The sequence below is a fragment of the Mesoplodon mirus genome (genome assembly GCF_964341445.2).
Source record: "Mesoplodon mirus genome assembly, contig: HAP1_SCAFFOLD_2379, whole genome shotgun sequence".
NCBI lineage: Eukaryota > Metazoa > Chordata > Mammalia > Artiodactyla > Ziphiidae > Mesoplodon > Mesoplodon mirus.
Genome location: NW_028294279.1, coordinates 21073 through 35065, shown reverse-complemented (window position 1 = coordinate 35065; position 13993 = coordinate 21073). Strand labels below are relative to the sequence as shown.

The 13993-nt window shown below is 55.0% G+C and overlaps 1 protein-coding gene across 1 annotated transcript; it reads right to left on the bottom strand.

Annotated features, from left to right (window-relative positions):
- Positions 1 to 717: 717 nt before the first annotated feature.
- LOC309798247 (sphingosine-1-phosphate transporter MFSD2B-like) lies at positions 718 to 13550 on the bottom strand. Its single transcript, XM_082646492.1, has 14 exons — positions 12852 to 13550; positions 8715 to 8840; positions 7421 to 7545; positions 6760 to 6883; positions 6366 to 6444; positions 6146 to 6276; positions 4204 to 4294; positions 3966 to 4087; positions 3453 to 3536; positions 3062 to 3142; positions 2742 to 2851; positions 2238 to 2381; positions 1680 to 1850; positions 718 to 868 (listed from the first exon to the last, which is right to left on the bottom strand). The coding sequence occupies exons 1-14, from the start codon at positions 13137 to 13139 to the stop codon at positions 844 to 846; spliced, it is 1701 nt and encodes a 566-aa protein (XP_082502618.1). The 5' UTR covers positions 13140 to 13550; the 3' UTR covers positions 718 to 843.
- Between the last annotated feature and the right edge of the window lie 443 nt (positions 13551 to 13993).

The following is a 13993-nucleotide window of genomic DNA, read 5'->3' as shown; positions in this document are numbered from 1 at the left end:
AGGGGACTTCCCTGGCCGCCCAGTGGTTAAGACTCCGCACTTTCACTGCAGGGGGCACGGGTTCCATCCCCGGTCGGGGAACTAAGATCCCGCATGTGGTGAGGCACAGCCAGAAAAACAAAAAGATAAACTTTCAGAAAAATATTTCCACAAAAGTAACTTTTGTTCATAAAAATGCTGGATCTTCGGTGGCTCAATATCAGTCAGTGTCCGCTTCTAGAAACAGTGTCATCCACTTAGCTGTACAAAGGGAAAGAAACACCTCATGCCCTGCTCAGTGTATCCCCACCACTGGCCCCATTCGCTCCCTCTGGGGTCTTCTGGCCTCGCTGCATCTGTCTCTCTCCTAATTGGACAGCCCAGCATGTCCGTCTGTCCCCACTCTGCCCACTCACGTGCTGTCAGCCTCTCTCAGACATCCAGTGGAACATCAGGGGAAACGAGTTCTGTGTGTCTGTCCTGTCAGGTAGCTTTGCCATCCAAGCAGGTTGGTGGGCCTGGTGCTCCCACAGGAAGTCTGCAGACCAGGCTGGTAGGGGCTTCCTTTTTCCAGGAATAGTTGCTACTGGTATGCTTTCCAGGTCACAGGTTGCCTGGAGCTGGGTAGTCAGGGGCACAGGCCTATCTGAGATGTCCTGCAGTCAACAGGCAAGACATGACAGGTGGGGGTCCTGGAGCCCAGGCCACTCCCTTCAGGAGAGTCACCGAAGACGCCATATCCCAGGGGAAAAGACAGGTCGTGTGTAAACTGGGAAGCAGGGGTGCCGAAGGGCTGAGAAGAAAGGGGGACTTGGAGTCCAGAAGACGCTGCTCCTGCCGCTCCAGCTCACACGAGTCGCAAGTTCAAGCGAGGCTGTAGCTGGTCCTCCTGTCGGAAAGGGAAGAAACCAAAGGGAAGGAGGACGTGGGTGGGGCCCCGTGGAAGTGTCAGTGGCTGCTCCTTGTCTCTCTAGCAGCTCCTCCCCTTCTCAACCCCGTGAATGAAGCTAAAACCCTGTTCTCCCGAGTCCCACCAAGCAGTTCCCCATCCACCTGTTATTCCCCGAGTGTAGCGCATGAGCACAGTAAGACGGGCTGGAGTCCCAGGCCGTCCACAGCAAGCAGTGAGGGACCCATGACAAAGCCACTTTCTGCCTATCGTGCGTGGTCCTCTGTATCTACATGGACTCGTGTTTGTAAACACATGAGCGTCGGCAAAAACGTGGACAAGGCTCGTGAACGTCTGCTGGACCAGACGTGTTGATACTGCAGCGCCTGCTTGGCCTCAGGCTCTGGGCTGAGCTCTTGGGACGCAAACATGAAGAAAACAGACCCAGCTTTCAAGGTCCCCCCAGTCCACTGCGAAAGCCAGACAGTGAGCAGATCACCCTCGGGCAGTGGGATGGGGGGTGGTGGTTCGCAGGGGGAAGAACAAGGTCAGAGAGAGCTGCTCGGTGCAGCCTGCGGCGGGGAGAGCGGAGATGGCTCTCAGGCTGGAGGGTGGTGCCATCCACCGGGACCGGGGCACAGCAGGAGCAGCAATTGGGGAAGAAGATAAATTCGGTTTGGGGCCCATTTAGACTGACTGCCATGCTTGTGGGACATCAGGTGGAGGTGACCAAATGAGAGCCGTGCACATCTGCATGCCTCCCGGGCGTTGGCAGCCCTCCTGTGTATACTCGTGTGCGAGAGGTGCCTACCTCCCAAGGGAGCGGGAGCTGTTCCGACGTGGCACCTTTGGAGTGGGGCCGACCAGGAGGATGCACAGACCGATGAGGATCATGCAGGTGGGTATGGCACCGATGAGGACTTTGAGGGTCACCACTACCTGTTCCGCCTGCTTGCAGGCTCCTGGCTCATACCCCGCAAAGCTGGGGAAACACCATCCCATGCATCCAGCTCAGAGCCTGGCTTCCTGACGGAGGGGTCCCAAATGCCCAATCCCATGCTATCCTGAAACTTGGATAGTTTCCTGGCCACATCAGCCTAACTATGGTGGATGGAGTGTGAGGGAACGAAGACACCAGGGAGGAGTTCAGAGAAAGCTGAGAATGTGGGAAGCAGAGGCTTCAGAAGGGGTACAGCCACCAAGAAGGGCCCCTCCCAGTCATGTGCACAGAGAAAGCTAGGGTGGAGGTTCCCACACACCCTCCGGACCCACGGGTGACCCCTGGCTGGCTAAGGTGGGGGACTCTGCCCTCTGCTTCCCACGCCGCTAGTCTTTTGTGCCTCTGGTACAGCCCAGCTCTGTGACTCACTCCAGGCTGAGAGTGGAGAGGCCCAGGGCGCCTGCACCTGAAAGCTTGGTGAAGAAGACATAGGATGAATAGAAGATGGTCTCCAGCCCTGGGCCGTGCTGGTGCTGCAGCTGGAATTCATCCACCACATCTGGAAGCATGGACCTGGGGGAGGGGGCTGCAGAATTATCCCTTTTATCCTCCCCACAGCCACCAGCCCAGGAGCTCTCTGGGGACAGAGAGTGAGTCAGATTCACCCCTGGGTCCCCGCTGCCCAGGACCGGCCCACAGAGTCAGGCAATATTTCCCCAACACACAGCTGTCCACCATTCCTGCCGCCTGGCGCTCTTTCGGGAGGGCTCCACAGATGGCGCTGGCAGCCTCCATCTCCCGCAAGGCGGGGAGGGCCCCTCCCCAGCGCAGCCTGTGCACAAGGCCTGGGACAGCAGGTTGATGTGAAGGAGGAGGGATACCCAGTAGGAAGGACGTGAGGCTCCCACTCCCATTTCCCTTCACCCAGCCTACCAGGGTAGCAGCAAGGACACGGCAATGCTCACGCCAGATACAAAGGCCACGACGTATGCCACGGGTGCTGTGGGCACAGCAGCCAGCAGGATTGCAAATGGCACCATCCCCTAGGGAGACAGACACACTAGCTGCTCCCTCCACCTGCATCACCCCCCCTCAACGGCTCTTTGATGCACCCACTCACCGCTCTACTGATGACCCCCTGCGCCTGGTCCCCTGCTAGGCACTGAGCACTGCCGGTCCCCAGGAGGCTCAGGCTCCCAGGTCACTGCCCCCCCCCCCATATCCCTCCAGGCCTTGCTTCCTGCCTCACTCACAAAGATCCCGAAGGCCGACATCCTCTTCCCAAATCGCTGCAGAACCCACTCCCACATCGGGGTGCTCAGCACTGCCGAGACCTGTGAGCGGACAGAATCATCACAGCCCAGGACACGCCCCCTGCGCCTGTGCCTGTGCCAGGCCCTCAAAGCCCTGACATTTAGGAGGGACGCTCGACGTTGACCTTGCCCCCTGGCTGGAAACAGTGGCTGTGAACTTTATGACCCTGGCCCCAATTCCACCCTCGGCTGAAATGCAGGTGACGAAGACCACAGCAGAGTCCAGAACACTGACCACCGGAAGTCCGGCCACGTGTGTCATGGCAAGGGTCACACATCCCCAATTCAGGCCCCCGAGCGCCCTTGCCTCTACCGCCCCAGGTCCCCTCACCAGGATGGTTATCACCAGGCTCTGCACATGGTCATGTAGCCGGGAGGCGTGTGCACAGAACAGGACCAGGTAGCACTGCTCCACCTGAGGAAGTCGCCAGGAAGTGGGCGTGTATGGGAAATGGCAGAAACGTGGAAGTCAAGGGCAAGGCTAGGGTCTCAAGTCTGGCCTCCCCTTTGGGACCTCAAGCGTCCGGTTCCTACCGCCATCACGCAGTCCCCTCCCCAACGAAGGACGCTTATCCCTGACACAGGTATAAATGCCATTCCTAGTCCCCCTCCCCGGCACAGCTGAGAACCACCCGAGACAGCGTCAGCTTCCTGGTGTCTGGGCCCTGACCCTCCCCAGCCCCACAAGCTCTAGGCAGGTTTCTCTCCTCCCAGCACCAGCCTCGCCAGGCGCTTGCCAGCCACTGGTTTCTCTCTGGTGCCGTGGGGACGAGAGACACCTGAACCTACGCAGGGCCAGTATGGCCAGAGCCAAGCCAGTGGGGATCAGCCTGGCCAGAGGTACCTGAACGGCTGATGAGATGAATAGGAAGGAGATGACCAGCTTCAGGTAGGGCGGGTGCCGGACTGTGAGCCGCAGCCCAGCCAGGAAGCTCAGGCCCTGGCCGGAGGCTCGGGCAGAGGCATCTGCAACACAGGAAGGGGACATCTTGGCTTGGTGGAGTTCAAAACCCAAACCCACACCCAAGAGGAGCCCGGCCGCAGCTTCCTCTTCCCACACCCTGCCTGCACCCCGCACCTACCCGGTTGCTCCTTCACCCCCAGGCAGAGCAAACTACTGCACACGGGGTACGTCACAGCAACCACAGTGGCTGCAATGGAGTAGAGACGAGTCTGTGGGACAGGACAGGACCTCAGTGCGGGTGATGTCTCCAACCCACGGAGGTGGGGATACCCAGGGGCCGGGCAGGAGTACCTCCCAGTGGGAGCAGAGGGACCCTCAGCCCAAGCCCAAGGATGCGGGGTGCCCCTCCTCCCAACCAGCCCAGCAGGAGAGGGAGATCTAAGGGCCCAGAGTGGTCCTTCTGCTGACCCTCTGCCTCCCGTGGGCATCCATGCCACCGTGGGTCTAAGCCCCGTTTGCCACTCTCTCTCTTTTTTTTAAGCAAACGTTCATTGGGGCTGATTTCTGCGTGCTAGACCCTGTGGTTACAGTGATGAATAAGTGATCCTGTGCATCCACAATAAGGGGCTTGGAGTGGGTGGGGAGACAGATCCAGGAGCAGACAGTGTGATGCATGATGACGCAGATAAATGTCAAAACCAGAACGGTGCTACCTAGCATGCAGAGGAAGACACATATGTAATAAAATACATTCAAGGCATGCATGGGAGTAACAGCCACCCAATTCAGGACAGGGGTTGCCTTTGGTGGGTGAGGAAAGAGGGAGATGGGCAGGGCTTCACCAGTGTGGAACCAGCACAGTTGCACAGGGTCCCACATTCAGAAGGCACTGCACTTGGGAGTTAATGCTCTGCTGTCTTGAAATTCGTGATGATTTTATCTATGAATTTGTGTTTCGTAAGTGAAGTCGATGGAACAACAGAGCTGGAACTACCAAGAGGCACCTGAATGCTTCTCGCCTTGGCTCACACGAGGCTCCGCCTCCCGGGAGGGGTTCTCAGCCTCCTGCTCCCTACTTCTTGGCATCCCAGGCCCTGCCCAGCTCCTGCTCTCCAACCCAAGGCCACTGCCACCCTCTGTTCCACCCTCACCCAGACAGTGACCCAGTAGCTTTGGGGAGGGCACTTGTAGAGGCCTCAGTGGGGCCTAGGCATGGAAGAGGGGAGGGTGAATCTGCAGGTCGCAATCCCTCTGATCCCAGGCTCATAGCACCATGATGGGGTTTGAGGGCAGCTGGGCAGAGTCTCTCCCCGACCCTGACTCAGGCAATCCCTAGACTGGGGCCGTGGGCCACGGGAAGGGGAGACTGACTTCCCCGCTCTCTCTGGGGCTCTACAGCTCCACTTTGCACTGTGCTCAGGCACATTCTGTAGCTGGGCTACAGGTGGGTCTGGGGATGGGGGGTACACAAGGACTTCATTGTAATGTTTTCTTACGGGTGGTGAACCATGGGTGTTGGTGGTATTATTCTCATACCATTAATTCCCAAATGTCGGTGGAGGTGAGTGATGTCATTTGCTTAAGGAGAAAGGGCTGGGGGGTGGATAGAAGATGAACTTGATGGATAAATAGAGGCACGTCCCCTAACTGCTGAAAAGGGACCTGCTTTGAGGAGACACGAAGGGGTACTAGCCCTTTCACACCGGGGGTGGGGTTGGCGTTGGCAGTCACCCGTTCAGGGATGGGTAGGACTGGTCATAGGTCAGGTTTTGCCCAGGGCTCTGCCAGGACACCAAACCGTTCTGCTGTCTCTCTCCCCTGTCCCTGCCTGTGGCCCTTCCCCACCGCATCCCTTCTCTGGGGTCCGCCTCCTCCCCTCCAGATGGCCTGCTGATCTGTTGTCTGACTCCATGTTTAGAAGGCACCCAGCAGAAGCAGAGTTAGCAGGGAGGACGGAGGGCCTGGGCTCAGCTACAGGAGCAGGGAAGGAACGAGAGGGCATAGTGTGCAGAGCTGAGCCCCCAAACCACCATGAAGAGACCTGGGGGAGAAACGGCCCTGGAAGAAACAAGTGACGCGAAACAGGGATCCCAGTGGGTCTGGGTAGCCTGGGCACTCACCGCGTTGGAGGAGATGGACACTTGTCCTGGGAGCGCAGTCTCCTTGCACCTGTGGGACCCGTGGGCACCAGACACGATGAGTCCATGGACAGTGGCTCCCATCAGCGTCCCTGCCATCTCCAAGGTCATCCCTGGGACACAGCGTGGAGCAAGGTGACAGCTCGTGGGGCCAGGGGCAGAGCCATCCCACCCCACGCACCCCACGCCTGCCTGCACTCACGGTACACGGTGGCCGAGTCCCGCTCCCTGGGGCTGGGGGTCAAGAGCATGGTCAGTGCCGTGTAGGGCACCTGGAAGAACTGAGGCACCGGGCAGAGTTTAGGATGGCGCCTGCCACCAGACTGCCAACCCAGGCCAGCAGCTTCCTGAGGCCAGGCCTGCGCCAGGCTGGCACGTCCCTACTGATCCCCTCAACCAGGAGTTAGGGGCTGAGGGACAGGAGGGGCACCCAGCCTGGAGCCCACGAGAAAAACTAATGGTCTTTGGCCAACTGGTAAGCGGGTGGGCAGCGGGGACCTGGACCCCTATCCCCAGCACACACACACTTCAGAGGGGCCTCCAGCCAGCACTGGGGTTCCAGGAGTCCAGGCCGAGGAAGGGGGCCACCTGCTTACCGTGGCCAGGGCCTGGAACAGGCAGTAGAGGGTTGTGTACCAGAGGCCGCGCAGGCTGGTGAAGGGGGGCAGGAACCACAGGAAGAAGGAGGCCAAGGCAATGAACGGCGTGCAGCCCAGCACCCTGTTGAAGCACAGCCCAGGTGGAGCGCCCCGCGGCATCAGGACAGAGGATGCAAAGGGTGGGCCTGGAGCAACCTCACCCCTCTGGGTTCAAGCTCTCGGCCCCTGGAGAAGCCCTGGGCTGGGGCTCTCAGGGTAGGTGGGAGCCATGGAGGGTGCGAGGTGGCCCAGGGTGAGGAGGTAGCCAGGAGTAGGGGCTGGGGCACTTAGTGGCTGGGTGGCGCCATTCCCTGTTCCCGGGGCCACAGGCAAGTCACATCTTCTCTGTGAGACCTTCCAAGACACCCAGCTCAGCCTGGCTGCACTCCTAGACCCCCAGGGCCAGGCCTGCGACTCTTGGAGGGTTTGTCCAGCTCCGTGCCACCAGGTGAGGGAGAGGTCTATGGACACCTGCATGACTCAGTCAGACCCAATCCACTCCTGTCACCTACTGTTCAGACTTGTCCTCTAACCATCCACTAAGCAGCAGATGTGACAAACACAGTGACCTCAAGCCAGGGGTGGGTGCCAGGATCCTGAGGACCATGGGGCTGCTCACCAGGGCATGAGTCGTCCAGACCCTGTCCTCCTGCTTCTGTTGATGAAGAACCCAGCCAAAGGGTCGGCAGCTGCCCCAGACACCTTGCCTCCAAACAGGACAAGTGACACCTGGGCAGCAGGGATCTGAAAGGGACAAGGGAGGGGATAGCCAAGGCCCGGCAGAGTCAGAGAGGGTGTCTAGGCCTGCCCGCCCATCAGGAGGAAGATCTGGGAAACTGACAGGGGCCAGAGCCACAGTGCAAAGGTTTTTTGGTCTCTTCCCCAAGACAGGAATCCAGAGAGCTCCGAGGGCATATGTGCACCAGTAGAGAAGGGGGAGGGAGTGATAGCTGTTCCCTAGCACATTCCTGTTATACTTATGCCCGGTCACTTTCGGAGAAGACTTGAGAGATCCTCCCCTGAAGGGCTCAGTGCAAGAAGCGTGCACTGAAGCTGACAGTCAAAGGCAGACCTTGTATTTCACAGTGAAAACGATTTATTGATTTTTCTGATTACATAAAGGATACACTCTAATTATAAACACATTCAAACAGTACAGAAAAATATTGAGCAAAGCTCATCTGAAATCCCACCATGCTGAGACAACTGCCAGGAGTGTTTTGACCATCCTGTCCTGCGTTTCCTTATGTGCATCTGCAATTTATAATTTTACACAAATGGGATCGTATCAGCGTCATTTTAAAAAATCACAGAAAGATAAATAAATCATGGATACCTTATTAATAAGTCCTTTTTTGTTTACCCTCTATCCTCCACCATTCCCTCCTATAGCCAACATTAACACTCTGGCGGATATCCTTCCGGAATTTACTTTCCCCATGCTCATCCTTTAATCATGTACAGACATATATACATCCATATACCCATGCACCCACATATATGGGGCATGTTTTTGTTTTGCTAAAATAGGATCATTTTATATACCCTTCTCTAAAACTAACTTTTCTCACTTGACAGTGCATCATGGAAATCCTTCTGAGTCAACTGGTATAGATCTAACTCATTCTTTTGAGTGACTACACAGTAGCCCATTATGTGGATAAAGCCCAACTTATTTTCCAACTACTTCTATATTTTGGGGCATTCATGTTGCTTCCCACTTTTCCACTACAAACAGCCTGCAGTAAACATCCTTGAGGAGGTTGCCCTCAATAGCATTTGTTTTTTTCTCAGGCTCGGGTCAGAAGTACCATCTACCAAGCATGATGGGGGTGGAAGTAAAGGTGGGGTGAAAGGACCAGACACCAAGGCAGACGGAAGCAGGGGGCCCCGAGGCTGCTGCCCACACTCACCTGTGCCACATCGAGCAGGAAAAGTTGCAGGTAAAAGGCTATGGCGCTGGAGGCCACCTGGTTGGGGACCCCTCCAATGCCGTAGCACACCTTCGTACAGAATGAGAGGCGACCAGCTCCGCTGTCCTGGGGGAGACACAGGAGCTAAGCCCCCACAGACACCCAACAGCTCCCTCCAGCCCCCTGACTTCCAAAAGCATCCTGAGGTCCCTATGTCTTGAAGGCTTTTCCAGCAACCTCTCAGTCCTAATTTGTCCCAAATCATCTTAAAAGGAAGTGAGACAGAAAAAGGAAAAAAAAAAAAATCCTAAACCATGACCTCTAAGCATTTCCAGGGGGAAGTTCTTCCTTATATTTCCCCACAGTGCTTCCTGCTGCAGTCTGTTTTATTCTCCAAGTCAGCAAGCCAGAGTGAACTGGGGGTCGGGAGGCCCCTAACTTTGCCACCAGCTTCCTGTGTGGACTTTGAATAAATCACTTTATCTCTCTAAGCCTCATCTGTCAAATGGATATTCCTGCCAACTTCAAGGGATTTTTTTTTTACATCTTTATTGGAGTATAATTGCTTTACAATGGTGTGTTAGTTTCTGCTTTATAACAAAGTGAATCAGCTATACATATACATATATCCCCATATCTCTTCCCTCTTGCGTCTCCCTCCCTCCCACCCTCCCTATCCCACCCCTCTAGGTGGTCACAAAGCACCGAGCTGATCTCCCTGTGCTATGTGGCTGCTTCCCACTAGCTATCTACTTTACGTTTGGTAGTGTATATATCCATGCCACTCTCTCACTTTGTCACAGCTTACCCTTCCCGCCCCCCCCCCCATATCCTCAAGTCCATTCTCTAGTAGGTCTGCGTCTTTATTCCTTTCTTACCCCTAGGTTCTTCATGACATTTTTTTTTTTTTGCGTTACGCGGGCCTCTCACTGCTGTGGCCTCTCCCGTTGCGGAGCACAGGCTCCGGACGCGCAGGCTCAGCGGCCATGGCTCACGGGCCCAGCCGCTCCGCGGCATGTGGGATCTTCCCAGACCGGGGCACGAACCTGTGTCCCCTGCATCGGCAGGCGGACTCTCAACCACTGCGCCACCAGGGAAGCCCTTCATGACATTTTTTTCCCTTAGATTCCATATATATGTGTTAGCATATGGTATTTGTCTTTCTCTTTCTGACTTACTTCACTCTGTATGACAGACTCTAGGTCCATCCACCTCACTACAAGTAACTCAATTTCGTTTCTTTTTATGGCTGAGTAATATTCCATTGTATATATGTGCCGGATGTTTTGATGAGCAAATGAGGCAATGGCTCCGGGAGCTGATTGTTAAATATTCGGGACTTTTGCAAGCCAGTGATTACTGGCAGCCTGAAATTGGCCATGGTGAGAGTATTTACACCACAGAAATCAGTAAACAGCAAAAATCAGAGTTTCTTTTCTGGAGAGACTGTTTACCAACCCACCACTAAAATGAAGTAACGCTTATGACCCCAAATAATATGTGTGTGTATCCCTATATATATATCCCTAAGCTACCCAGTGAACTCCAGACTCAAACTAAACTGTCTACTCACAGCCCCACATGGTTGCCAAACAGGCATTTCAGCTTAGCATGGTCAAAACACAGCTCCTGGGCCTCCCTGGTGGTGCAGTGGTTGAGAGTCCGCCTGCCGATGCAGGGGATACGGGTTCGTGCCCCGGTCCAGGAGGATCCCATATGCCGCGGAGCGGCTGGGCCCGTGAGCCGTGGCCGCTGAGCCTGCGCGTCCGGAGCCTGTGCTCTGCAACGGGAGAGGCCACAGCAGTGAGAGGCCCGCGTACCGCCAAAAAAAAAAAAAAAAAAAACCACAGCTCCTGATTTCCATCCCATTGTCTTAACCTCTTAACCCTGTCGTCCCGTCCCCATGGCATTAAATAGCCCCAGTGTCCACTCAGCAGCTCAGACCACAAACCTAGGAGTCATCCCTGATTCCTCTTTCCCAATTCCCCTAATCTATCAGTGACAGCCTCCTAAGTGGCTTCTCTGCTTCTACTCTCGTTCCCTACTATCCACTCTCCATCCAGCAGCCCAACTGATCTTTTCATAACATAAATCAGATTGTGTCTCATCTCTGCTTAAAACCCTCTAACAGCTTGCCATTACAGTCTGAATAAAACTCCAAGTCCTTCCCATATTGCCTACAGGAGGCCACCCAATCAGCCCCCACTCCCTTTCCCACCTCACTTCAGATAGCTCTCCTCTACCATGGTAGCCTCCTCCTTCTTGTTACTCAAAATGACCTTTTCTGTTGCTGCCTCAGGGCCTTTGCACTTCCTGTCCCTTCTGTCTGGAAGGCTCTTCCTCCAGGTCTTTGCAAGAGCTGACTCCTTGCCATTCAGGCTGAAGCCTAAATGTCGTCTCTTTAGAGAGGCCTTCCCTGACCACCCAAATCTCTCTCTCAGTTGTACTAACTACAGGATATATTCTTATTCATTTTCTGCCTCTCCCCACCAGCATATACACTCTCTGAGAGCATGAGCTATATAACTTTGATTCACCACCATGTCCCCAGTACCTAGAACAATGCTGGGCATATAGACAATATATATATTTGTTAAAAGAATAAATGCCATGAAGACACTGTGGAAAGTGCTATTTCTTCCAAAGACGCTGGGAATCCTTCTCTTTCATCTTTTGCCCGGGGATGGGAGGGGAAGTGGCGAGGCCCGTGGTTTCACCCATTTTTGTATCTTGCCAGACACCCCAAAGGAAAGGAAGGTCTTCCCAGATAAGGGTTTATCCAGTCCTCTGCACTCTGCCTACCCACACATGAGGCAGGATGTGGGCTTCTTTTCTGATATTTTTGTGAACACTATTTCAACTTCCAGAAAGCTTAACAACAGGCAGAATCCAACATGATAACTCTCCCCCCACCCTGCCCCCTCCATAATGGGACCCTGGTTTCCCACTAAACATACCTATCAAGTTTCTGATACATAGAAGGCACTTGAAACAGACATTCCAGCTGAAACTAGGTATATGATACAATCTTGGAATCTTGAGGAAGACAGTTTTACCTACTTAAATCATAAGCCCTTCACAGTCAACTGAGATCAAGTTTGAGATTTAGACAAATTCGACACATTTGAATGCAAACTCTGTCTGCCATTTCTAGCTGTGTGACCAGGACAAGGTACTCAGTGTGCCGAGCTTCATTTCCTCACATTTGAAATGGGGATAATACACCTCATAGAGTTGGTATGAGAATGAAATGCTAGCATTTCATGGACCATGTTTCCCCTCTAGCCATTCATCTCACCCTGAATTTCTAAATTTCCCTGGGAAGTGAGAGTCCCCAGAGGGCCTCTTAATCTTGCTTGCTTTCTTGGAGGCCACAGTCTTTTGCTCCGAGGTGCCGGGAGAGGAAGCACTGAGTCAGCATAGGGAATTGAAGCCACAGACAGAATGAACGCGTTGAGCACAGGGCGGGCAGTGGATTTTTGCACTCGGCGGGAAAGTTGAGACGTCCTAACTCCTCTCCAACACAGCCACCCTGAATGACATGCACCCCAGCCCCATCCAGGGGATGGGGGGAGGGGGGATGCGAGGGGCTGAGGGCGCCCCTAGGTTCCCGCCTGCCCGCCACCCTCACTTGGGAGCCCGGTTGCCAGGAAGGACATCTCTAGAGGCAGTCTCCTCAAGGAGAGCCCGGCGCCTGGAGGAAGCCGGGTTTGAGAGGGTCGCTGTGGCTGCCCGCAGCACCTGCCCGGAGACTGGGGAAGGGAGGCAGCCTCCTCACGCACCACTCAGCGTCCTGCCTGCCCAGGGTGCAGGGGGCCTGGGGAAGACCTGGAGTGCGGTGGACAAGAGCCCTAGACTGGCCCTGGCCTCACTAGGTGGAGGAATCAGCAGCTTACTTCGCTTGCCTAGGACTCGGTTTCCCATCCTGTTCCCTTTGGGGCTCCCGAACACCCTCAAGCCTCTCGGCTCTCAACTGTCAAACCCTACCAGGGGCAGTTCAACAACCTGGAGGCTTGCCGGGGCTGGCTGAAGGCCTACGCCCAGACGCCCGGAAGGTCCCGGGGCCCGTCCGGCCCAGCGCCCGCTCTGCGCCCGGCTCAGCCTCCAAGCCCCTCGCGCCCCTCGCTTTGCGCTCACCGAACCGGGCTCCAAGGTGTGCGCTTCCGGCGGGGGTGGCGGCGTGTCGACTGGCGGGGCCGGGATCCCTTCGGGGGACACTGCCATGGCGCACGGCTGCACGCTCTCGGTGTTATCGCCCGGCCGGCCGCCCCCGCGGGGAGGGCGGCTCCCGGGCCGAGAGGGCGCGGCGCGAAGAGGGGCGGGGCGGCGGGCGCGCCCCGGGCCGGGGGCAACGCGCGGGAAAACGGGGAAGCCGCGAAGTGCGCGGGTTCGGTTTCCCAAAGTGAAAAACGCCAGAGCCCACATTTGCCGGGGGAAAGGCTGGCCAAGTCACTCGGGACCGTTTTCCTTGGGGTAGGTCTCCGAGGGAGGGAGTGAGAGCCAGCGGCCGTTCGCGCTAAACTCGCCTGCTAAATCCTCGTGAAAGCCGACAAACAAATTCATTAGAAAAACGAAGCAATAGAATTGACCTGCTCAGACTAAGATTGTGGCTGAGGAGGCTTACAACACTCTTTAAAAAATTGATACAGGATGCCCGAAATACACATTCTCCAACCTCATACAGACAATGGGTATGGCCATGTAACTAAGTCCCGGCCAGTGAATAAAAGCTGAGTGGTGTAGGCAATTTCCCAGAAAGGTCCTTAAAAGAAAGGGAAGGGGTCACATCACATACAAAATTAACTGAAAACCCATCACAGACCTACGTGTAAAGGCTAAGACTATAGAACTCTTAGCAGAAAGCAGGAGCATGTCTTCATAATCTTGGGTTAGACAAATGTTTCTTAGACAGGACGCCACAAGCATAAGTTGGACTACATCTAAATGAAAACCTTTGTGTTGTAACCTATGCAACCAGTGAAAAGACAACCCACAGAATGCGAGGAATGTTTGCAAATCGTAAGGATTTGTTCCGGAATATATAAAGAACTCAAAACTAAACAGTAAGAAGATAGCCCAATTAAAAATTCGGTGAAGGATCCGAATAGATATTTCTCCAAGATAGACAAATGGGCAATAAGCACAGGAAAAGATACTCATGTCATTAGGGAAATGCAAAACTACAAGATACCACTCCACTAGGAGGGCTATAATTATATAAAAAGACAGTAACAAGCGCTGGGGAGAATGTGGAAAATCATACATTGCTAGTGGGCATG

Bases quoted from the DNA above. Each gene is read 5' to 3' on its own strand.
- LOC309798247 (XM_082646492.1), bottom strand. From the start codon at position 13,139: ATGTGGGCTCTGGCGTTTTTCACTTTGGGAAACCGAACCCGCGCACTT. The intron at 6,445-6,759 runs GTAAGCAGGTGG...CCGGTGCCTCAG, and splicing joins TGTTCCAGGCCCTGGCCACG to TTCTTCCAGGTGCCCTACAC. The intron at 6,277-6,365 runs GTGAGTGCAGGC...GCTGTGTCCCAG, and splicing joins GGACTCGGCCACCGTGTACC to GGATGACCTTGGAGATGGCA.